We start from the raw sequence: 23,369 nt of genomic DNA, 5'->3' as shown, positions 1-23,369 counted from the left end.
CATTTGAAATGACAATATTTCTGCTGTAGAGAGTGCGCCAACCATATTCGAATCACATCGTGCCTCGTTCGAATGCATTACCAGATCTCTGCTCCTGAGAGTTTTTTTTTTTAGATTGCCATGTCCATCGTAGCTGGTCACAAACTTATGATCGCGAAATGCTGATGTCATAACTGGAAATCCCTGCCCGACCAATGGACCGCAAGGCTGCAAAGAGCTGCAAGAAATGGGACCCTCCCCGGAACCGTCAGCCCGCCGAGGCCGAACCCCCGTCTCCATCGATAAGCGGCTGTAAACGAGCCCTGGAGCTTGCTCTACCCCGGTTAGGTCGGAGGGGAAATAGATAGGCGTTTCGTGCCTCCTTGATTGTGAATTTACTAATATACCCCCACGTCGCATTGTCGTATTACTGGCTCGCACTTTTCCGATATCCCCCGCAATGATGTTCATTTGATTCATGGGCTAATCGCGAGTGATCAAGTTTTGTCAGCCACCGATAACTGATGGGATTTCCAACTACGAGTTCGAAGACTTAGGCAATACCACAGCCAAATGTTTTTGAGACGCCTCATACGTTTTACCCCTGGTCAGCATATGGCCGGGAACCGATCTGGAACGAATGTCGTAAAAGCTCTGATTTCTGGCTCCTGTGGATACAGCTCTAGATCCTTTCTATGGTACGCATAGTGTACCTCGTCATCTAAATGCCAGTCAACACCCAGAAACGACCCGTGGAGAGGTGCTACGGGCCGATAGGCTACATATGTATCATTCTTCCACAGCCGTCAGTGGTCGATAAGTATTTAACTCCCGAGTTGCAGAATCTTTTAGCCTGAATATCAGGCAATTGTTTCCTAATCTCCGTGTGCTGGGAAAGAAGAGAGATGATATTAGCGACCGTCTCGGAAATAGCACAGGAGACGATATAAAAGACCACAATTGGAATACCATGGCCAAGTACCAGCACTAGTACTTCTAACAATCCCCACTTTGGACGCTGGGGAAATCTCAATCTGGCATCCACGTGGGCAGTGAGACTGAGGTCAAGCTGACAGCTGCGCCAACTTGGACTGACGCCAACTGTTGGAGGGCAAGTCAGACTCGGATTAGGTTCTCAAGTGTGATCTTACTGGGCCAGTACAACATCGCTATCGGTTCATCTTGTCAAAAAGTCTGGAAGGAGAGGAGGAACGAGTGGAAAGGCCTGCTTTCTCTCACTTGAACCGATTCGGATCCATGTTCGTAGAAATATATCTTCGAAAGGGCTCTAGTATACTCTGCTCATTCGGATGGACAAGGGCTCTAGTATACTCTGCTCATTCGGATGGACAAGATCAATTCGGGGAAAGTAAGTTCCAGCCTATGACGCACTTCTAAGCCTTGACAAATCGATCGTCCCAAAGACGAGTAAGAATACGACCGCCCAGCAAGCGAAGGGCATCAGGAGACGGCGTGATCGAAATCAGGTATCGATCGGCGCGGATCACCCGGAAAACAGCGCGGGTGGACCATTTGCGTCGCCGAAGTCCGTCCCCCAGCCTTTTTCAGTTTTGTCTTTCCACCAACCCCCATTTCAGCCTGGAAATTCCAGAAACTCCAGAAACTTCACGACCATCTTTGACTTACTGGTGGATTTCGCGTTGCTCAACTTTCTTCACAGCAAAGATGGGACTGATATCCCGCTTCTTCCGCATTCCGCGGCCAGAGGTAAGCCTCCCCCTTCGTCTCCGGTTTTGCCTTATCCGTTGCCCGGCCGAGCTAATCGCCTCGTGACGTGCCAGTCCTTTCTCTACGTGATGAGCCTCGAGACCGGCGCATCCCTGATTACTCTTTCACTTCTGCTCAACAAGATCAGTGGTCTCTATGGCCTTCTGGCTCTCCTCACGGGTTACCACCTGTCCTCGGTGCAGTTGTCCATGTACCTGTACTCTCTAATCGCCCTGGCCCTCGGCGCTTTCCTTTTCCCACACATTCGCAAACAATCTCCTCTCGAGTGTCTCGCTCTGGCTTGGTTCTACGTGCTGGACAGTCTCATCAATGCGTCATACACGGCTGCTTTCGGTGTGACATGGTTCCTTGTCGTGTCCCAGGGCTACGATGGTGGCAAGGCCTCCCCGGGGGTGAGACGATCGCACAGACTGCCGGCTTCACCAGCCCCAAGTACGATGCCGCTTATGTTGAAATTAAGCCTACAGAAGAAGGGAACAAGTTTGTCGCACACCCCCCCTCGCAGCGCCGACCCCTTGAGCAGCGCCGTGTCCCAACCTGAGAGCTTCCAGAGCATCATCTTCATATCATTGCTTTGGGCTATGCGCTTGTACTTCATCTTCGTCATGTTGGCGTTCGCGCGCCAGACCCTTCGACTTTGGGTTGCTGTTCCCCGCCACACCCGCCTGCCCACGCACAGCCGGAATGTATCAGTTGCCAGCATGGCGAGTGTTCCTGATATTGACCGCGAACCGTTTTCGGTCTACAGCCCTGACGGTCAAGGATGGAAGGGCAAGCTAGGACGTCTCATGGTCAGTATCGGACACAACTATTGGCTTGGTGAAGAGGAAGATGGAAACTGGTTGAGTGGCATTACCCCGACAATGCACAGCCGTTCCAACACTGCCAACGACCTTCCCGGTCCTTTGGAGCGTGAGCGCCGACGTCGCTCGGGGACAGGTCCCCCACAGCCTCCACCGTCCATTGTTCGATCCGGAATTCTCCAACAACCCATCCAGGAACACCCCGCGGGAGTCAACGTCAAAATGCAGGACTGGCCTGAAACCCGGTAACTTTCTGGCTGCTTTCGCACAGCATGAAAATCTTGAATCATTCATTTGTTCCGTCTTTTCTCCTTGGAGTCGACCCAGTCCGGCGCCTTTCCTCGTTCTATCGTTTCGCTCATCAGCCAAAGTGAAGACGCCTAATCTATCTCTTCACATCCACAGCTTATCGACTTTTGGTGGGAAGCTTTACAGTTCGGAAGTTGTTAATGACAATATCATATATGAACCAGAGATCTTCCACGGCAAATCTTGTCGGGGAAATGGACATTTGACCTCGTACCTTTACCGGCCATTTTATGGGCGCATGATACATTTTACCCTTGGAGGCGTTTTGGGGCATCACGGAGTTTGTGATCTGAAAGATCTCGAGGATGAGGCCGGCTGCTCTGCCCTCGACATGCACTTTTTGGTATCTCGGCGTCCGGTCATGTACATTGATTTATACGGGTTTGGTCTATCATCTCGGCGCCCCGGCGGATCATTTCCGCCTGGTGAGGGGCGTGCGAAATCCCCATTGTACACAGCACGTCTGGCTACATACACATCTGCATACACAATTTTCCCCGACTTTTGCACATATGTTGCCTGCATATGACCCGGCCCCGCCGTACTAGTATTTCATGCTCATACGTACAACATCGATTTAATCTTGAGTTCTTTTGTGGGTCAGTGGATTGAGGCGGAGCCTTCGGGGTTATTTCACTACAATGGAAACCAATGACCGGACTGCTGGAAATGAATTGAGGATCGGGTTCCCCTGAGAATTGGTCACACGTTCATGACATTTTGCAGCCCAACGGGTACCCAATTGCATAATATATGCGCCCTTTTCTGATTTGCCCCTTCGCATGTGTAACCGAGCGGGTCTAAAGATAGGAAATAGACGATCTACCCCGTCGCAAACTTAGAATGCGGTCCATCCAGCTGGGATCATCGTTACGCCCCTATTAACCGATGCCCAACGCCAGTGACTTAAAACGGCTGGGATCTTATACCTTGACCTCCAAAAAAAAATCCAATTCAGACCGGCCCACGTACGCCATGCTCGCTTTCGATGATTGTTTCCAGGAGAAGGGTAGGCCATCTCTATAGGCTAGATCTTCAAGTTGATCTTGCTTTTCCTCACCTTCTCAATATAGCACTAGTATCTAGCGCCGTACGGCCTGGCGTGTAAACCTGCACATCTTGGACAAAAGACATCTATTCAGCCTAGACATGACGAATTTCCCGTCCACTGGCACAGTAAGTCGATGAGGACGACACCACTGCGAGAATCCAAACATTCCTAATTCTCAAATCTGCAGATGTTCGGAATCCAATTCGATGCAGCGGGCATCTACCTCGTCGGCACCCCGACCGCTCAATTCCATCTCGCTTTCGAAGAGCTGATCTCGTTCCCTGAAGGCATCGCCGCCTTACTCGAGTACGGGGTCACCTGTAAAGTTCTTTCAGCAGTTATAGGACGCATGCGCCATCGTGTCGGGCAGCAAGCAGCAACGCCTCCCGAAGCACACCCTCCGTTGTGGATCGATAGCTCCGGGCCGACGCTCTACGAAGTCTGTCATGGAGAGAGGTCTATCCTGGTCAGTATACAGGAACTGGAATCGTCTCGTCTCGGGAGGATGATCAAAAGCCATTGGGACGGGAGCAGGGGGAGCAGATACCTTTCACGAATGATTCTTGAGGCATTGATCATTGGTATGTGGGGGAATTTTCTCCGGTGCGTGAAGTTCAGGAGGTCTCGGACTCGGATCTGAAGCGTGCTTCTTATATATACTGCTGCAGTCCCCAGATTTGATGTACTAGTATTTTAGCGATCTTTGGGGGGGGCGTCAATTTGAATGTGAAACAGGACATTACTTTGGGTATAATAGTAAATTCGAAGTGGTTACTAGCAGGGAAAGACGGTGTGCCAGCTACAAGCAGACAGACCCTCCTCACTTGATAACTTGAAGTGTTCAACCTCTAAGCCTAACCTAAGCTGGTGAATTCGCATATTACTGCACCTGATCCTTATGATAAGTAATGATCTCAAGTCACTTTGGGCATCCAAAGAGCAATTGATTTGATGCTATATGCTTATCGCTTGGCGGGCCTGGGGCTTGAGGCAATTTTCGGAAAATGCAGCGAATTGGGGCCCCCAAGGTTCATTCCTGATATTTCGCTGAGTGAAACAATCACTAATCGCATACCCAGCAACCCCCAGAATGATATAATTCCGGCTTAGAACTGATCGTAAAAAAGTGGCCAATCTTACCTGATTAGATCAATTGGCCCAGTGGTAAAGGCGCCCGTCTTACACACGGGAGATCGCAGGTTCGAACCCTGCATTGATCAATCTTCATGTTTTTTTTTTCAAGCTTTTGAGCTTTCTTATTTTTGGGGTTATTTCACCTGGAATAAGAAATCTGCATATATCACCATATTGAGTTGGGAAAAACTCTTGGCAACTGAAAGCCAGGATTCAGGGCTTCACTTTTTTGGGGTGACAGCTGAAAAGCTAGTTTTTGGTCACCGTAGTCGCGGCTCCCACACACGATTATCGAAAAGACCCGCATGGGTTGATTGTAGATCCTATCCACACTCCGTGATCTTCCTCCGGCGAACTTTGCCGGAAACTCCTTGCCAGAGGCGAGGGCAAAAGATGCTAGGATAAGTATTTTTACTACTAGTATGCGGTCTACGGCTTGAATTTTCCCGGCAGTTTCATGTATTGAGGCGAGCTTGATTCTTACCTTTTTACAGCTTGACTCTTTCGCCCGAGAGGGCCGGTAATTGCCGTCCTTCTATTGGACTCATATCGGAGACCGCCAGTACCTAAAGGGAGTGCGGTGTACGCAGGTAAGGATTATCAACAAGAGGATACTTGCAACCGGCTCATTTGTAAGACTAGTACGTTAGATACATAATTGTAGGTATCTCCAATTTCTCCAAATCTTCGGGATTTGAGGGGTAAAAAAAAAGATGCGAAGAAAAGCAGTTGAAAAGCAAAGACCGGCTGACGTGCTCGCCGGTCACGTGACCTCCCCGCACTACGGCCCAAACAGGCAAGTTTGCACTGATTGAACTGCTGGTTTGCATCGATGTCGTGATCGTGCACCAATGAAAGACCTGCTGATCCGTCCCCGATGGCGGAGAAATGACTGGGTGCCCGCGAAGAAAACCGGCATTCATTCGAACCAACTTTTTTTCTTTTTGATATTCGATACCTCCAGCTGCAGACCAATTGTGTCATATCTCTTCGGTCTTCTCGATCTGCAAGAGTTCGTGGGCTTGTGGGAGATCGCTGCATGCGCCGATAAGTATAGATCGCGAGCGATTTTCTCATCCCACCTTGTGCGGTGATCCGGCCATTTTTTTTTTATCATGGCTTCTGTTTCAACTGCTGGCGAGGCCGGTAAGTGGGCAATTCGGTTGAATCCTATATGAGACAGATAACTAACACTATACTGCAATAGTCGCGCGAGTCGCCTACTTGGCCAGCGACTTGGTCCTCTCCGTCCAGCCTGCCCTGCAGACCGACTCATTATTCTCAAAGTCACTAAAGGATCTGAAGGCAAACAAAACTCCGGGGGTCTTGTCAAAGGGAACTACTCAAGTAAGAAGCCTTTCCAATGAATTGAGTATTGCATATTATGAATACTCGGCTCACAATCTAGCAGGTGCAAGCTGTGCGCGCCAACGAAGATCCCCTGCTCTCAGTCTTCCACCCAGTCCAAAATGGTGAAACAGTATCTGTCGTCACAGACTCTTCTATCTTGATATCCTCGGTGCCTCACTTATACCGCCTTGCCAACACCCCCGTCGTCATCCACGTTGCTTTGAATGCTACTCCTTCGCCAGATTACTCCGTAATTAGCTCGATTCGGCAATGCGGCTTCACATTCCTGCACTCCGAGACTGTGCAAGAGGCGCAGGACATTGCTATCACAGCTCATGCATTGGCGCGGAAGTCCGGAAAGGGTGTCATTCATTTCTTCGACCCTTCAAACTCCATCGGCGATGAGGCTATCCCAGTTGAAGACGCCGAGCTTGTCAAGAAGATCATTAGCACTGGCGTGAACGCCATTTCTCACACCAACGAGGCTGACACTTTGTACGCCGACTCTGGCCGTACCGCGACAGTCACTGCAGAGACTGTGGAGGCTCCAACCCCAGCCGAGGCCCCCGCTTCCTTGAACGTTCCTTCCCAAGCACAGACTCCATCAAATGTGAGCGTTGACAACTCATCTGTTGGATCGTCTCGACGAGATAGCAGTGCTGGAAGCGATGCGCTGAGCTCTACCGCCACTACTGTGGACAACGCCAGCACTCGCCCTGTCAATGCCGCTGATATCTTCGAATGGACTGCTCAGATTTGGGCTGCTCTCTATAACGAGGTCGGCCGCAAGTACAATGCTATCGAGTATACTGGGCCTGCAAACCCTTCATCCGCTATCTTCGTCTTCGGGTCTACCGGTGTTTTCGTAGATGCTCTTGCCAACGCTGCAGTTGGTTCCGAGATCGAGAACGTCGGCTTGATCACAGCTCGTCTGTATCGCCCTGGATCGGTGGCCAGATTGTGAACTCTATCCCCACATCGGTTAAACGAATTGCTGTTGTGGAGCAGGCCCGTAAAACTACCCGCTGGGGGCCTGTATTCATGGACCTGCTGTCCAGCCTGACCCCAAACACTGCCCGTGGACAGGCCCTCAAGCTGGTTGGATACCGCCTCGGATACATTGAGCCTTCCACTGCTGTTCAGGCCCTCCGTGGAATTGTTCAAAATCTCAACGCTCCCTCGCCCGTCCAGAATCTGGATGTCGGAACTACGAAGACTCCTGCTCCCTCTAGCGGTCTCGAGCAGCCTCGCATTGAGAACGCTTATCTGAAGATCCTGAACCAGCTGTTCGGTGAACGTCTCTATATTGCCAACCAACTTGATGCGAAGAATGCTGGAGTCTCACCTACCATTGCTGCCAGCCCAGAGTATGGGTTCGGCTCCCTTCTTGCCCGCAAGGAGCACCGCGCTCGTTTCATCCGGGAAGTCGAGGAGGCTTCCAAGTCTACCACTTTCGCTACTGATACCCCCAAGACTTGGCTTTCTCGCTGGGCCTTGAGTGCTAGTGAGAGTGCAAAGGCTAACAAGATCGCCCCTGAGGTTATTGCCCGTCTATCCAACGATGGCTCTGCTCTGTCTCGTCAATTGCTGGCGTCTAAGAAGCTCTTCTACGATGAGTCGCAATGGCTGATCGGCTCTGATGCCTGGGCCTATGACCTTGGGAACTCTGGTGTTCATCATGTCCTGGCTTCCGGTGCGAATGTCAACATGCTTATCATCGACTCCCAGCCTTACTCCGAGCGCACTGCTGCTGATCCTACCCGTCGCAAGAAGGACATTGGTCTCTACGCTATGAAACTCGGCAATGCTTACGTCGCTTCCACCGCCGTGTATAGCTCCTACACCCAAGTCCTGCAGGCCATGACTGAGGCCGAGCAGTTCAAGGGACCCTCTGTCGTTGTCGCTTATCTTCCCTACAACCAGGAGAACGACTCTGCTCTTACCGTTCTTCAGGAAACCAAGAAGGCTGTTGACCTTGGCTACTGGCCTCTCTACCGCTGGAACCCCGAGAACGAGGAGAAGGGCGAGCCCAAGTTTGCGCTGGACTCTGAGCGCATCAAGCGCGAGCTCGAGGAATTCCTCCGCCGGGACAATCAGCTCACCCAGCTCATGAACCGCCAACCCAAGTTCTCTTCCGTTCTCTCTGAATCATACGGAACCGAGGTTCGGGCTTTACAGAAGCGCAAGGCTAAGGACTCGTACGAGAAGCTCTTGGAGGGGCTTTTCGGTGCTCCTTTGACCATTCTGTTCGCTTCCGACAACGGAAATGCCCAAAACATTGCCAAGCGTCTTGGTAATCGTGGTCGTGCACGTGGCCTGAAGACCCTGGTTATGGCCATGGATGATTACCCTGTCGACGATCTTGCTACGGAGGAGAATATTGTATTCATCTCTAGTACCGCAGGCCAGGGTGAGTTCCCTCAGAACGGTCGTGTCCTTTGGGAGCACATCAAGAATTCCGGTGATTTGGATCTCTCGTCCATTAACTACTCCGTCTTCGGTCTTGGTGACAGCCACTACTGGCCCCGCAAGGAGGATCGTATCTATTATAACAAGCCGGCTAAGGACCTTGACGCCCGTGTTGCTTTCTTGGGTGGTCGCAAGCTCACCGACATCGGACTTGGTGATGACCAGGATCCCGATGGATACCAGACTGGTTACTCCGAGTGGGAGCCTCGCCTATGGCAATCTCTGGGTGTCGACAAGGTTGAAGGTCTTCCGGAGGAGCCCGCTCCTATCACCAACGAGGATATTAAGATCAACTCAAACTACCTGCGTGGTACCATTGCCGAGGGTCTCTTGGATGAGACTACTGGAGCTATCTCCGCCAGCGATCAGCAACTGACCAAGTTTCACGGTACCTACATGCAAGATGACCGTGACGTCCGTGACGAGCGCAAGGCTCAGGGCCTTGAGCCTGCTTACAGTTTCATGATTCGTTGCCGTCTGCCCGGGGGTGTTGCTACCCCTAAGCAATGGCTACAGATGGATGCCATCAGCAGCTCTCACGGTAATGAGACCATGAAGCTCACTACCCGACAGACCTTCCAGTTCCACGGAGTCATCAAGCGCAAGCTTCGTAGTGCTATGCAGGCTATTAACAAAGCCCTGATGGACACTCTCGCTGCTTGCGGTGATGTGAACCGTAACGTCATGTGTAGTTCGCTGCCCGAGCTGTCCGAGTTCCACAGCGAGACTTGGATTTATTCGAAGAAGATCAGCGAGCACCTCCTTCCTTCAACTACCGCCTACCACGAGATCTGGTTGAAGGATGACTCTGACAAGAAGGTCCTTGTAGCCGGAGATGCCGTTGTCGACCACGAGCCCCTTTATGGACCTACCTACTTGCCCCGCAAGTTCAAGATTACCATTGCTATTCCTCCTCACAACGATACTGATGTCTACGCTCACGATATTGGTCTTATCGCCATCAAGGGTGCCGATGGACACTTGGAGGGTTTCAACGTCCTTGCGGGTGGTGGTATGGGCTCTACCCACAACATGACCAAGACCTACCCCCAGACCGGTCGTATGATGGGATACTTCCCCAAGGAACACATTCACATTGTTTGCGAGAAAATTATGCTCGTACAGCGTGACCACGGTGACCGCAAGAACCGTAAGCATGCCCGTTTGAAGTACACCATCGACGACATGGGCCTGGATGTCTTCCGCGGCAAGGTTGAGGAGCTGCTTCCCGACGGTCTTCGCTTCGCCGAGCCCCGTCCTTTCAAGTTCGTCTCGAACATCGACACTTTCGGCTGGCAGAAGGATGAAAAGGGTCTGAATCACTTCACTTTCTTCATTGAAAACGGCCGTATCGAGGATACTTCTGACTTCAAGATGCGAACTGGTCTGCGCGAAATTGCCAGCTTAGGCAAGGGCGAGTTCCGTCTTACCGGTAACCAGCATTTGATCCTGTCGAAGATTGCCGACGAAGACTTGCCTCTCATCAAAGAGACCATGGCCAAGTACAAGCTCGACAACACCGCCTTCTCTGGACTGCGTTTGTCCTCTTCCGCCTGTGTCGCCTTCCCCACGTGCGGTCTTGCCATGGCCGAGTCTGAGCGATACCTCCCTGTCTTGATCTCCAAGCTCGAGGACACCCTCGAGGAGAATGGTCTGGCCAAGGACAGCATTGTCATGCGCATGACCGGTTGCCCCAATGGCTGTGCGCGCCCATGGCTTGCTGAGGTTGCCTTCGTTGGAAAGGCATACGGCGCCTACAACATGTACCTGGGTGGTGGCTACCACGGTCAGCGTTTGAACAAGCGCTTCCGCTCTTCCATCAAGGAGGATGAGATTCTAGAGATCATGAAAGACCTCCTCAAGCGCTACTCTAAGGAGCGCAACACCGACGGCGAGACCCCTGAGCGTTTCGGTGACTGGTGTATTCGTGCCGGTATCATCAAGGAGACCACCGATGGAAGAAATTTCCACGAGGGCGTAAGTGAACCTTAATATTCCATTCTAGCTTGACGACCCCTCAAAGCTAACTTATCCAACTAGGTCGCCGAAGACGAAGAGGAAGAGGAATAGGGGTGAAGCTCTGCCACATATATATCCGACGTGTTATGACCATCTTTGGAGACCCAAAATGCGCACTCTCAATTTTGCAATAATGTTTTGTTTCCCTTGTATCTAGACGCATTATTTTTTGATCACCAATATTCTGCTCGTGCAAGAATTGATGATTCCATTTTTTATTCATATATGCCTTGGTTTATGCCATCTCATTAGACTGCAGCCAGTAAATACTAGTTAGTAGGACCCAGGCAAGGCGCCACAATTTCGGGTGCCAATAACCAAGTTGGGTGTGACTGGGAGTCTTGGTCTTGTTAATCATCAGGATCCCCGGCTTATGAGAATGATTAAATGGCCATATGCAGAGAAGGATAATACTAGGGCGCATAGACTGGCTAGATGTCTAGCGTCAAAACACAAGAACAGGCGTCAAGAACAGGCGTCAAGCATTGGCTTTGGGAGGGAAATAAGAGGTGCTGCTGTGGCTGGCTGTTCGGGCCATCAAGAGAGCCACCGACTCTTTGTGATCAGAAAAGAAATCTCGCTACGAACACCTAGGAAAGCAAGTCACTCATGCCCCATCATTTTAGCATGAGGCCTGATGATTACCGACTCATGAATACTTTTTGGTTACGAGAAGGCAAGGCTTTTAGCAAAGCTAAAAAAAAAAAATTCATTGGTGTTTAAATCCTGCTCTTGTTCATCATCTCCATTGCCACCGAAAATCAACAGTCCACAAGCGTACAGCCTATTCCTCATCAAGTTCAAATACGCTCCGAGCACCAAAATGTTGACTGTTCTACATGAACCTCATATTCATGCACCTCTCAGATAACCCACGAGCGGAAGAGGGGCGAGCAAAAGCTCTTAATTGTGGAACCGTGATAGGTTCGCCTGTGTCAAGCACTCTCAGTCGTGAGATGTGCGGGAAAACTTTCTGTATCGGCCATTATATAATGGCGAGAATCCGTTGTAGTGAGCCGCGAAGGACTCCGTGTCGAGCACCCATGGGTGCAAAATCTCCAGGGAAGACTGCTATTCCTCTGGTAAACTGTCGTCGTTGGCTGTCATAACCATTTTCATTCACAATTCGGTGAAACATCAGCGTGCCTATCATGCCAGGCTTGCCCGGTAGCACTGGCTCTCTTTTGTAGGCGAAAATAACACTTTCTTCGTCATCCGATAGCAAATCATCTTGTGTTTAGCCTCCCAGCGGAGGGGCACTGGGCATCATATGGCCATCATGGATAGGCTGGTTTTTTGTGGACTGGTGGCTCCCGACGGCAGTGGAGGGAGATGAACTTGAGCAGGGGGTGCGTCTCTCACGCTAGGAAGGCATTGAATGTATCAATGGCGACGTGGGTTGGACCCAACGTCGGAGAACATGCATAAGGGAGGGAGGACCGTGGGGACTCCCAAGCATGACTCTCAGGTCCTCGAGAGAGGAAAAAAAAAGAGGAGGGGCGGCCTTTATTTATACCCCTTTTCGGCAAAGTAAGAGGCTAGAGGAGGCGGTGAGGCGAGCTGGGTCATTTCTGCCGGTGCCCCACCAGTCCAATTAACCTCCACCGGGAAAAAAAAGTGAATGACCTTCAAGATAGCTAACAGGTCTGGCTTTCTGAATACTTTGGACTGCTAAATCATTCGCCTGAAAATTTCCAGAAAGCGCAAACCCTGTTCACTTCTCTCGACCCACCAACCTCTGTCTGCGCCCTCACAATGGAGTCCACCGAAGACGACCCAGTCATTGCTTCCTACGATGTCTTCCTGACCGACTCCGACGTTTCACGCTATGTCTTCCAATACATAGATCGACCCCAAGAGCTACCCTACAATGCATCTCATGGACAGAAACCATCGGTTCTTCGGTTGAAGCCTGAAACCGGGGTTGTTGAAATGGAGGTGCCAATCAACACTCATGCTGGATACGACACAAGCGCGGGTTTACGGTTCGGTGAAGCGATGAAAAAGAGTCGCTCTGCCCGTGAGAATGCATTCGGGATGGCAGGTGGCTTCAGTGCTGGATCATTGGCCAACAACCCCAACGGCAGCCGAGTTAAGGGTGAGGCTGCAGACGTAGAGATTTTCGACAATAAGAAGATGGTGGATCCATCGTCGCTCATACGCACACAGGCTCTTTCAGGGCGCATAAAACCACCTGAGGAGGGCGATCCAGTTCATATGCTCGCAACAATTAAAGGCCGTATGTATCAATTTTTTAATGCTCTCGGCTGAGCGAGTCCAACTGAGGGCTATTACATGAGTCATGATTACTGACTAAATCCCCAGAAAATATCCATCTATCCCCAGTCACGGCTGTTGTTCAATTGCAGCCTTACAACCACCACATAGATGCTATGGATGAACTCCCTAAAGCACGAGGGGGCAAGGCGAAGAAGGAGGAGGACGTTCCTGAACCTGAAGCTCGTGCTGTCGATGTCAAGGTCAAGGGTGCAGATGATCAAAGTGCTCTTCTTGCGGGGAAATCTGGAACTCCTGAAGCAAATGCAACAAGAGAAATGGAGGACATTTGACTGGGTAGATGCGGAGGTAAGGCAAATCCTCCCTTGGCATTCACAATCGACTTGTTCTGACTTGAAATATTAGACCGAGGAATCATGGTACACATATGAGAACCAGATGATCAATCAGAAGCCTGAAGAGTTGCCGCAATTGGAATCCGCAATCAACAGCGAGGCATATCTGGACGGCATGAGCGCACCTCGGATTGACCCTGCGCGTCCAGACTTAACTGGCTGGGCCATGAAGCAAAATCGCCAAAAGCAGCGAGATGGACCAGCAGAAAGCGACGATGAACTATGACATGATTGAGAATAGATATCACCTTGCACATAAAACGGCGTTGGGAGAGAACAATGCAAAATACTTTTTATTTCACTTCATTATTGGCTCGAATCTATTGAGCGATCGTTCAACTTCCCATATGCAGAAGTAAATTTATACTAGGATCTTAAGGAGCGAATAAATTCCTCCTGCCATTGATGAAAACATTCAACATTCAATCTTCGATGGCCTTCGGCATTGCCACCTATATAGAACAACCCGCCAATCAACGCGGGTCCAGGTGTAGTCACGTGCAGTCACGCGCCCGATTGCTATTCGCGACATTTTTTTTCCCTCCGAGTTGCCGGCTCTCTCGTGCGCATCCCCTTTTCCCTCTCGTCGCCGTTCCTTTCCTTTTGATCACCCATTCGCTCGGATCGAAGGCTGCAGGACGGCATTGCAGCTGAATTCGGACATCCTGGCAACTTACACTTAATGCCTGTCCTTTGAATCCAGTCTTGCGACCCTGCATCTTCAGCTTTGCATTCCGTTTTTACTTCGCTGTACCCTTGTTTGCTTAATATTCTTTCCCCCATCGGATCAGCGACAATATCTCATTATAAAACCTCGAGCGACGTTTATGCATCATGTTATCGCGAGTGGCACGCCAGCACAATGCTATCTTCCATCTCCGGAAGTCCAGCGCCCATCGGGCTTTGGGCACCTCGACCTTACGGCGACACACTAATACAACTCGGCCTAGTCCTGCTATAACTGCTCAGATGAGTAAGGCTCCGGAAATGAAACGGAGACCATCATTTCAGTCCCAACGGAACCTCGCGACGGCCACCGATTCCCCTATCCTGGACAAATCATCATACATGCCCTTTCAAGACGCGTTCTCATCTCCCACCGACCGCCCAGTAGCCATGGGGGACTCAGTACTCGACTTCTCCGATTCCTTCGACCCGTCATCTCTCATCATCCTGAACGAGCTGCCAGAGGCCCAACCAAAAATCTTCCGGAAGGTTCGCGGCGTGGGTGGTGACGAAGAGGAAATGAAGGCGAATTTCGAGATGTCGCTCAAGGTCGGCCGGTTCGATCGAGCTGCGGCTTTGATGGATCGTCTCTCATCTTTCTACCCGTTCGATTCTCCCGAATACGTCGCTTTCCACAACCGGTATCTGAAGGAGATGGTCTCATACATGATTGCCAAGAGCGAGCAGAACATGGTAGCTCCGTTACAAAAATGGTTCGAAGTGGATATGCCGTCTGTGGGCATGAGGCCAGATGCCGTTACCTATGCCGTAATGACGCGCATGGCTCTGCGCATGCTTCACGGAGCTCAACGCGATAGAGCGGTTCGTCGTTACTGGGAACTTGCCAAGAAGAGTGGCTTACATGAAGATCTTCTGGCGGTTGAAGTATTGACGGATCAAGATCTGGGGGGATTTGTCCAAGGTAAGTGTTTTGCTTTGTTTCTCTTCTTAGGCTCTATTCGCGGCTCTTGGATGGTTATACTAATTTCCATCCCTGTGTAGATTTGCTCTGATGACCTTGGACACTTTGGGTTTGATGATTTAGCGTTCGAAGATCCATCCAATGGTATTTCCATCGAAATTGATACTCCAAGCGACAATGTGCCGGAGGTGCTTGCTGCCGATCAGCGAGGCCTGGGCTTGAGTTCTTTGCATTCTTCTCTCGGGTTATTCTCGGGAAACACAAAGGTTACCTTTCCTGAGTCATTCCAAGGAACGGAAGCCGACAAGCAAAAATTGCTAGCAGAACTCCGACAGAAACAACTTGAGGCTGATACCCTCAGGGCGGCCTCCAACCGCTGGCGGGCTGAATTTAGCGAGCGACAGAAGATGGGCATCGGTATGACCGAAAAGGTCAGCGTGAATTCCTTGATGAGCGTCTGGCATGCTAGTCTTGTATCCGAAATCGAGCAGGAACTGCGGCTTGCGGAGGAGGACGAAGGAAAACCTATCAAGAGCGAAGAGCAAAAAGAGAGAGTGGAATACGCCGTATTTTTACGAACTCTGGACCCTGAGCGCCTGGCTGCTCTCACAATCCTTACCGTTATGCACACTTTCAGCCACCAAGGCATGGAAAAGGGCGTCAAGCTCTCAGCGCTTGCTTCGGCTATTGGCCAGGGTCTGAAAGATGAACTTATCGCGGAGGCTTCCATCAACAAGGCCCCCGATAATAAGCAAGCTAAGCGACTAAGGGAGATGGCTGCAACGCGAAAGGGCACCAGGAACGATCGGATCCAATGGCATACCCTCTCTCAGAAGATTCTAGCGGCAGATACCAGCTTGGATTGGAGCCCTCGTACCATAGTCAGGGTTGGTTCGGCTCTGATGAATCTCCTAATCAACTCCAGCAAAGCCCCTTCGAGTAAATCCAAGAAGGGTGATGCTACCTTGACCACCCAACCCGCGTTCCAACACTCTTACAGCATCGATTTCGGGAAGCGTTTGGGGCTCATCCATATGCACCCGGAAATTGTCAAGACCATCACCAAGGAGCCACCTGCGAGTGTTATTGGTCGCCATCTCCCCATGACTTGCCAACCTAAGCCCTGGACTGGAGTTAAGGAGGGTGGGTATTTGATGTACCAGAATTCCATTTTCCGATCAACTCCCGGTGAGACATTGCAGGCCCGTTATATGCAAGCAGCGTTGGAAAACGGAGACTTGAAGGAGCTCACGGCAGGTCTTGATGTTCTTGGTAGCACTGCCTGGGTTATCAACCCGGATGTTCTCAATGTCATGATCGAGGCTTGGAACTCAGGCGACCGCATCGCGAGCTTGGCACCCTTGGAACCAGACCTTCCTACTCCGCCTGCCCCCGACCGTGAGGCTGGTTCCGCTGCCATCAAAGCTTGGAGAAACCAGATGCGAGATATTGAAAATCAGAGGAGTGGCTTCCACTCCGTGCGTTGCTTCCAGAACTTCCAACTTGTGGTTGCACGTGCTTTCCGCCAGGAAAAGTTCTATTTACCTCACAACATAGATTTCCGCGGTCGAGCCTACCCTCTGCCACCTTACCTGAATCAGATGGGTGCCGATAATGCTCGAGGTCTTCTTCTCTTCGCGGACGCGAAGCCCCTCGGCGAAAGTGGGCTGCGCTGGTTGAAAATCCAAATTGCAAACCTTGCGGGCTACGACAAAGCCAGCATGTCTGAGCGTGAACAATTCACGATGGATCATCTGGACCAAGTCTTGGACTCTGCCAACAAGGGCCTTCATGGTGAACGGTGGTGGTTGAATGCTGAAGACCCATGGCAGTGCCTGGCTGCATGCTGTGAACTTCGCAATGCTCTCCAGTGTTCCGATCCCACTCAGTATATGTCCCGCCTCCCAATTCACCAAGATGGTTCTTGCAATGGCCTTCAGCATTATGCTGCCCTTGGAGGTGACCAAGTCGGTGCTCAGCAAGTTAACCTGGAGCCCTCGGACCGACCCTCTGATGTCTACACCGGTGTCGCAGAGTTTGTGAAGCAAGCTGTTGCTGAAGACGCCGCTGCAGGTGATGAGCTAGCCAAGGTTTTCGATGGCAAAGTCGCTCGAAAAATTGTCAAGCAGACAGTCATGACCAACGTCTATGGTGTTACATACATTGGCGCTGTGCGTCAAATCCGTCGCCAATTGATCGACCATTATCCCGACCTTACTGCCGATCAAAAGAAGCAAGGTGCCAAGTACCTCGCCAAGAAGGTTTTCAACGCTCTGGGGACAATGTTCAACGGAGCCCACGAGATTCAATATTGGCTTGGTGACTGCGCCAATCGTATCACCTCCTCTCTGTCTCCCGAGCAAATCGATGAAATCACCAGTGGTGCTATGTCGGATCGTGACGGGAAGAAGATCGCCAACCAAGACGACCCTACCAAGCACTTCCGCAACACGGTTATCTGGACCAGCCCTCTTGGTCTGCCCGTCGTCCAGCCTTATCGTACCCGAAAGGCGCGCCGTGTTGTGACTACTCTTCAGCACCTCAACGTCATCGACCCATCGTCCGGAGACGTGGTCTCTCGACGAAAGCAACTGCAAGCCTTCCCACCCAATTTCATCCATTCTCTCGACGCCACACACATGATCATGTCCGCCAATGCCTGCCACAAGGCAGGCCTGACTTTCTCTGCCGTCCACGACTCTTTTTGGACCCACGCGGGCTCCGTGGACTCTATGAATAGAATCCTCCGCGATTCTTTCGTGAAGTTGCATTCCGAAGATGTCATCGGACGACTTGCCAAGGAGTTTGATGTCCGTTACGGAAATCACCTCTACCTGGCTCGCATCCGTTCCACAAATGAGATCGGGAAAGCCATCAGGGCATACCGCCAGTCCAAGACAAAAAATGTCAAGCTCGCTGAGCTTATTGCGGAGCGTCGCCGACAAGAACTTCTTCACTCAGAAGATCCGGCTGAACAGGCCGAGGGCCGTGCCATGGTGACTGCGGCCAGTATCTTCGAAAGCATGGGCGGTACTGACCAAGACTTGCATTCTTCTCACTCTTTTGGTGAGCATGCCATGGGCCACGTTCCTTCGGACTTGCAAGCTGCGGAGCGCGCCCCCTCAAATCTCATTGACAAGAGCGACCCGGCTATCCAGACTCTGTTCGGCGAGATTGACATGATGAACCAGGACACGGCCTCTGTTGTCGATTCTGATAGCGTTGAGGTTGCGGAGGATGAAGGCCCCGTCTCCGCCATCAAGCCCAGGGCCAAGCCCGCGGTCGAGACCTTCTGGCTCTGGCTGCCTCTTCGCTTCCCCAAAGTTCCCACCAAGGGTGCCTGGGACCTGACCCGAATCCGGGACAGCAAATACTTTTTCTCTTGAAAGGGGGAACCCAAAAAATCATTTTTACGGAGTTTTTAGACGCATGTGGCCGGTGTTTACTTGTATTATACACATTTCCTCAGGCCAGGCTTGGCTTGATCTGTATCTGTACCTGTACATAATGAATCCTCCAATGGGACTGTCATACTACTACATATTCTTCCGATTTCGGATCAGCTCCCTCAAATAGCTCTTCTCACATTGAAACTACCATCTGATGCTCAGTCACTGTTAATACACTCTCCTGACAAGGTCCGAAGCAAATGGTTAAGCCGCTTCCAAATCGACCATCATGATGGGATAGTGGAGCAGCTTCATCAGCTGGGCATCAAGCAACAGAACTGAAAGCCGTGATTCTGAGTCATCTGCATAGTGACCATGCCGGGGGGGTTGAAGGATTTGATCGCTGGAGGTCCTGCTTGACCGATCTATATCAGCCGAGAACACTGGACCGCTTTTGGGATGCGTCCTTTCTCAGCAAGCATTCAAGGATCAGCGCCAACCCACTGGCCGAAAGACTCTGAGCCGCGGATTGTGGACTTACATGAGTCCCCCCGTAGGGACCCTGGAGGCAGTCTTATCCTGTGACGGCGGACGGGAGAATCGTCATCGTGGATACATCAGGGCATGTTCCTGGCCACATCGGTGTGGTTGTCTACGGAGGAGAGGACGAAGACAAGCCTTCAACTTATTTCAATCCCAGGGGATGCCACGTACGGCATGGATGTCCTGGACAAAGAGGAGCCCGATGGTATGAATGACGACCCACAACGAGCCCTTCAGACCTTGCGGAAAATCGAAAAGTTCGCGAGAGACAGGGAAGTGATAGTACTTCCAAGCCATGGTCGTAATACTCCGCGTCTCCTGGATGAGAAACCCATCTACCGACCGAGTTACGCCAGTTGACATGTGGGAATTCCTGACTGATTTTTTTTTTCGCTGCTAGGGATCTGCAGCGCAATGTACAACCTAACAAGGATCATGCACGGAAATCATAATCCCATTATCATCTATCAGTGATAGTATGAGTGAGATTCCATCCAGCCTCCGGGGAATTGTGTAGTGTGTCTAACGCGCTTATCGCGGTGTCAAGCCTTGGGTATGGTCAGACTCCCCAAGTAATATTGTAGCTCGCCATTATGCCATAAAAGGATTGGATTGCGAGCTCTCTCGGTGGGGTTGCTCCATTTGAAAAGAGAAAAGCAGTCGTGTCATGATCGTCATGTTGAAGTAAAACTTTCCATCAGCCTGCCGTCCTACTCTGCTATGCAATTGCCAGCGGGGCCAGAACACCGCCCTTTTAAGCTTCCATACTAGTATCTGTAAGCAGAGGCATGAACAAGATACAATCCATGGCCCGTGTCCTCGGTCTATTCTTTAGTTTCCCTGTCCCTCAAATACTGATAGAAGTCACTTCGGGTCCCTGTGCCTTCGCCTTCCTCGCCTACAAGTCATCTTCATCTGTCTTGTCTGCGATCCCTTCGTCGCGCAGTAAGCGTGCGAGATGTTGCCCAATCACGTTACCCATAAGATCGTAGCCTTTAGGTGTTAGATGAAGACCGTCATCAAATACATCCCTCGTAAACTCAGGACTGGAAGAGAAGTAGGGGATCTTCTCGTGAAGGTTGAAGGCATGGCTTGGCCCGGTTAGCAAAGGATACACGACGCTGAAATAAGTTGCCGTGGAAATACTCACAACCGGTCCTGCCCATGAGATAGAATGAGCTCATTCAATTCAGCGCGTCTTCCAATTAATTGTTCCGATCGAACGGCGCATTCTGGCACGGTCAAGGCCAGCAGTTTGGCCCCCGCGTCGAGCGCGACATTCCACGAGGTCTGGAGCCCCGCGTAGATTTCCTCAGGCGTCTTTCCATAGCCCAAATCACTAGACGCAAGATGCATGTTGAGTCCTGGAAAATGTCTCTGGAAGAAAGTGCGTCTAGTCCACTCACTTTGTCCCACCGAGGAATATAACCCAATCCCATTGAGTCTTGCAATCGTCCTGGATTCGACGTAAAAAGCTGCCAGGGGGAACCACCAGGTCTCCGGGGACGCCATCCACTTTGCTTTCGATTTCGAGGTTGGGCAGAGCAGTTTCAAGGGTTTGCTTTAGCTTTGCTGCGTATGGATGTGCACCGATACCCCAGCTATGGTATCCGGCGGTTAAGGAGTCGCCGAAGCAGAGGATGCGTAGCTGCTTTTTCTCGGGCATGCTGCTCCCCAGAAGACGAGGATTTCGAGGCGGAAAGAAATACGAACGCCTTCCTTCCCTTATGCGGTGCCTTTCGATGATTTCTGCCGGAAAAGTGCTCTGTTGCGGCTCTTTGCTGGGGGCCTGCTGCGTTGCCCCTCATGCACCTGACATAAGCTGCCATATTCTTCAGTTATCTAGGTAATTAGCTACTTAGTCCACTGAAACGTGCTGTATTTCCGACACATTTCGCTATTCATTCTTATAGTTTGCCAGAAAAGCCTCGTCTTGCGTATGCGGAGAAGGCTTCTTGCTGAAATGTTGCTAGTTATGGTCATAGAATGCTAGGAGAAGTGAATCCAAAGCAGCAACGTTGCTGGTAGTTCGAATACAGCTGTTTCGAAATGAGTCGAAACTGAGGTTTATAAAAGCTTGGATGTGGAATAGAAGCTTCAATCATGCATAGGAAGTTGAATTGAACCATTGGGCTATCATCCGGGCAAGCTATTTAGAACGGGATGATGTCGAGAGACATGACTAAATCTTGACAAAATCCATACCCCTAGCTAGCCAGCATCCAATCGTAAATCCTGTCACCTCGTTATTCTCATTTCGCCGCAGGACCACAGTCCAGTCTCCAGGGGCTGGTGCATCTAGTCCTCTTGGGCAAGTAACCACCCACACATCATCTCCAAGGTATCGCATGGGGGTGGGGAGTCCTCGACCGAGATACCCCTCAAACACACCGTACAGCATCCCTGCCTCACCCGTGCAATGGAAAACAGAGTCAACGTCCTCGCATCGGTAAGTCCCTTTCAGAGACTCGTCCTTCGCCGCTGACTCACGCCAGACAAGGCGACGCGCGTGCAGTTTGCGATTTTCTAACACTCGGTGCATTTTCAGAACGTCTCCATCGATGCTCGCAGTGATGTCAGAGCCCAGGGAAGTCTTTGGGTCAACCAGCTTGATTGTTTCAGGACTGCCCTCATAGTTGATGGTAAGATCCCCTGCATTCCACCCTTTGGTGACTGTGACCGTCAACCGGCTGTCTTCATCCAGGAAAGAGCCAAACCATGCCGGATCTGGCTGCACTGATGGGTAGGCTGGCTTGGGGATATCCAGAATTCCTCGAAGCGCATCCGCGACGGCACTGTCAGCAGCGGCTTCGTGGTTCAGGAACACTACCGCGGAAAGTCGCTCGTGGGGAGCATGGCGGCGATGGATTCGGTAGCCACGGAGGGCACCGCCATGCCCATACGTATCGACCTCGCCGAGCTTCACGTGGGCCAACCCATAGTTATAAGGGGCGGCAGCGCCGTCCGAGTATTCCTTTGGCTCAATGGCGGTCCGATACCAGCTTTGCTCCGTGCCGAAGAGGCGATCCAGGTACTTCTCGTAGGAGATCATGTCGTTCAGCGAAGCCACTATCCCGGCATCACCAGCCCATTCCATCCGGTTCACTGCCGGTACATACCCTGTACTCTCGCTGCCTTCGTATCCCACACAAGGGGGTGGGTGGCGCGCTGTATTCGGGCATAGAAAAGCAGTATCCATGCCAGCGGGATCCAGAATGCGCTCTTTCAGGAGCTTTCCCAGGGGCTCACCTGTCACCCGCTCGATGATTTGGCCCAAAGCATGGAAATTGATGTTGCAGTAGGAGAATTCGGCTCCGGGCTCGAAATGCGTTGACTTGGTCCGCGCCAGAGCCGGAGGGCAGTCCCTCTCGATCAGAAACTCACCGTCTGGCTTCACGCCCCAAAGGGTGGTCATCGCCCAGTAGTCGCGCAGCCCCGATTGCATAGAATGAAGGTGCTCGAGTTTCAAGCCACTCCTCTCGATGAGGTCTGGTTGCAACAGCTCGGCCAGTTTCTCGGAGAACTGCTTCTGGATATCGCCCTTGGCGGCTACCGCTGGAGGCGGGTTGCGTTGGAGGTCAAGCAACAATGCGCAAACAAACTGCTTCGAGATCGAGCAGATGGGCATTTGGGTCTGGGGCTCCATTGGGATGAGTTGGTCGAGGTCTGCGTATCCCCAGACACGTTGCCCGATGACTTCGCCATCTTTGAGGACTGCGATGGCACCGCCAGGTCCTCGGTACCGCAGAGCGATATCATCGAGGATCTCTTTGACGCGCTGCTTATCGACTGCCATATTCGTGTTGTGAAGTTCTCAAGGGTAGAATTGTTCGATGTGAGCGGATGTTATGCCACAGCTCCACTTGTTTATCAGCGGGGTAACGATGCAGGGAAATCCCAGCCGAGCCTCCAGAGGTGGACCTTGCGGACCTTGACACGGAAGCAGATCCAAGGTGAAGCACCAGCAATTATTTATGAGCATGGTGCTGCTTAATTGGGGGTTGGACCGGTCAATATAACTCGGGAGGGATGTAGTGGTCACGATGCTGAGTTCTTGGAAAACGAGGGACCGTAAATAAGCAGCAACAATCCTCCAGTGTATTGCCGCGGGTGTGGAAGCACATACACCCGAAATGAGCAATTCGGACTAAGGGCAGGATAGATAAGGAGGTTCTTTTTTTTTCCGTAGACATATGAGGTGTCTCTTTGAAATGAACTCATAATGTACAAGGAAACAATCATCCCTTGGCTCACGAGTGCATAGCCTTCCAAGGACGGGGCTTCAAGTACGTG

General features: G+C 51.3%; 8 protein-coding genes across 8 annotated transcripts; 6 read left to right on the top strand and 2 right to left on the bottom strand.

Moving 5' to 3' along the window:
• Nucleotides 1-1,665: 1,665 nt before the first annotated feature.
• N7468_001399 (inositol phosphorylceramide synthase regulatory subunit KEI1) lies at nucleotides 1,666-2,780 on the top strand (the record flags this gene model as incomplete). The annotated part of the gene is made up of 2 exons (XM_058470696.1): nucleotides 1,666-1,707; nucleotides 1,782-2,780. 2 exons carry the CDS (start codon nucleotides 1,666-1,668, stop codon nucleotides 2,778-2,780), a joined length of 1,041 nt encoding a protein of 346 aa, XP_058333837.1.
• A 1,298-nt stretch (nucleotides 2,781-4,078) lies between these two features.
• On the top strand, nucleotides 4,079-4,531 carry N7468_001398 (uncharacterized protein; the record flags this gene model as incomplete). The annotated part of the gene is made up of 1 exon (XM_058470695.1): nucleotides 4,079-4,531. The coding sequence occupies one exon, from the start codon at nucleotides 4,079-4,081 to the stop codon at nucleotides 4,529-4,531; it is 453 nt and encodes a 150-aa protein (XP_058333836.1).
• Nucleotides 4,532-6,140: 1,609 nt separating this feature from the next.
• Nucleotides 6,141-10,914, top strand: N7468_001397 (sulfite reductase (NADPH) subunit beta; the record flags this gene model as incomplete). Its single annotated transcript, XM_058470694.1, has 5 exons — nucleotides 6,141-6,171; nucleotides 6,233-6,372; nucleotides 6,434-7,324; nucleotides 7,384-10,821; nucleotides 10,885-10,914. The coding sequence occupies 5 exons, from the start codon at nucleotides 6,141-6,143 to the stop codon at nucleotides 10,912-10,914; spliced, it is 4,530 nt and encodes a 1,509-aa protein (XP_058333835.1).
• A 1,704-nt stretch (nucleotides 10,915-12,618) lies between these two features.
• N7468_001396 (uncharacterized protein) lies at nucleotides 12,619-13,722 on the top strand (the record flags this gene model as incomplete). The annotated part of the gene is made up of 4 exons (XM_058470693.1): nucleotides 12,619-13,102; nucleotides 13,189-13,365; nucleotides 13,415-13,449; nucleotides 13,507-13,722. 4 exons carry the CDS (start codon nucleotides 12,619-12,621, stop codon nucleotides 13,720-13,722), a joined length of 912 nt encoding a protein of 303 aa, XP_058333834.1.
• Nucleotides 13,723-14,330: 608 nt separating this feature from the next.
• On the top strand, nucleotides 14,331-18,530 carry N7468_001395 (DNA-directed RNA polymerase; the record flags this gene model as incomplete). Its single annotated transcript, XM_058470692.1, has 2 exons — nucleotides 14,331-15,144; nucleotides 15,268-18,530. The coding sequence occupies 2 exons, from the start codon at nucleotides 14,331-14,333 to the stop codon at nucleotides 18,528-18,530; spliced, it is 4,077 nt and encodes a 1,358-aa protein (XP_058333833.1).
• Nucleotides 18,531-19,157: 627 nt separating this feature from the next.
• Nucleotides 19,158-19,436, top strand: N7468_001394 (uncharacterized protein; the record flags this gene model as incomplete). The annotated part of the gene is made up of 1 exon (XM_058470691.1): nucleotides 19,158-19,436. One exon carries the CDS (start codon nucleotides 19,158-19,160, stop codon nucleotides 19,434-19,436), a length of 279 nt encoding a protein of 92 aa, XP_058333832.1.
• A 538-nt stretch (nucleotides 19,437-19,974) lies between these two features.
• Nucleotides 19,975-20,742, bottom strand: N7468_001393 (SGNH/GDSL hydrolase family protein; the record flags this gene model as incomplete). The annotated part of the gene is made up of 3 exons (XM_058470690.1): nucleotides 19,975-20,167; nucleotides 20,227-20,415; nucleotides 20,483-20,742. The coding sequence occupies 3 exons, from the start codon at nucleotides 20,740-20,742 to the stop codon at nucleotides 19,975-19,977; spliced, it is 642 nt and encodes a 213-aa protein (XP_058333831.1).
• A 516-nt stretch (nucleotides 20,743-21,258) lies between these two features.
• On the bottom strand, nucleotides 21,259-22,872 carry N7468_001392 (beta-lactamase/transpeptidase-like protein; the record flags this gene model as incomplete). Its single annotated transcript, XM_058470689.1, has 1 exon — nucleotides 21,259-22,872. The coding sequence occupies one exon, from the start codon at nucleotides 22,870-22,872 to the stop codon at nucleotides 21,259-21,261; it is 1,614 nt and encodes a 537-aa protein (XP_058333830.1).
• Nucleotides 22,873-23,369: the final 497 nt, after the last annotated feature.

The sequence above is a fragment of the Penicillium chermesinum genome (assembly GCF_028974085.1).
Source record: "Penicillium chermesinum strain IBT 19713 chromosome Unknown utg000002l:1.0-5270490.0:1.0-5274688.0, whole genome shotgun sequence".
In the NCBI taxonomy this organism is placed as follows: Eukaryota; Fungi; Ascomycota; class Eurotiomycetes; order Eurotiales; family Aspergillaceae; genus Penicillium; species Penicillium chermesinum.
Note: the sequence above shows the minus strand (reverse complement) of the source record. Positions and strands in the feature narration are given on the sequence as shown.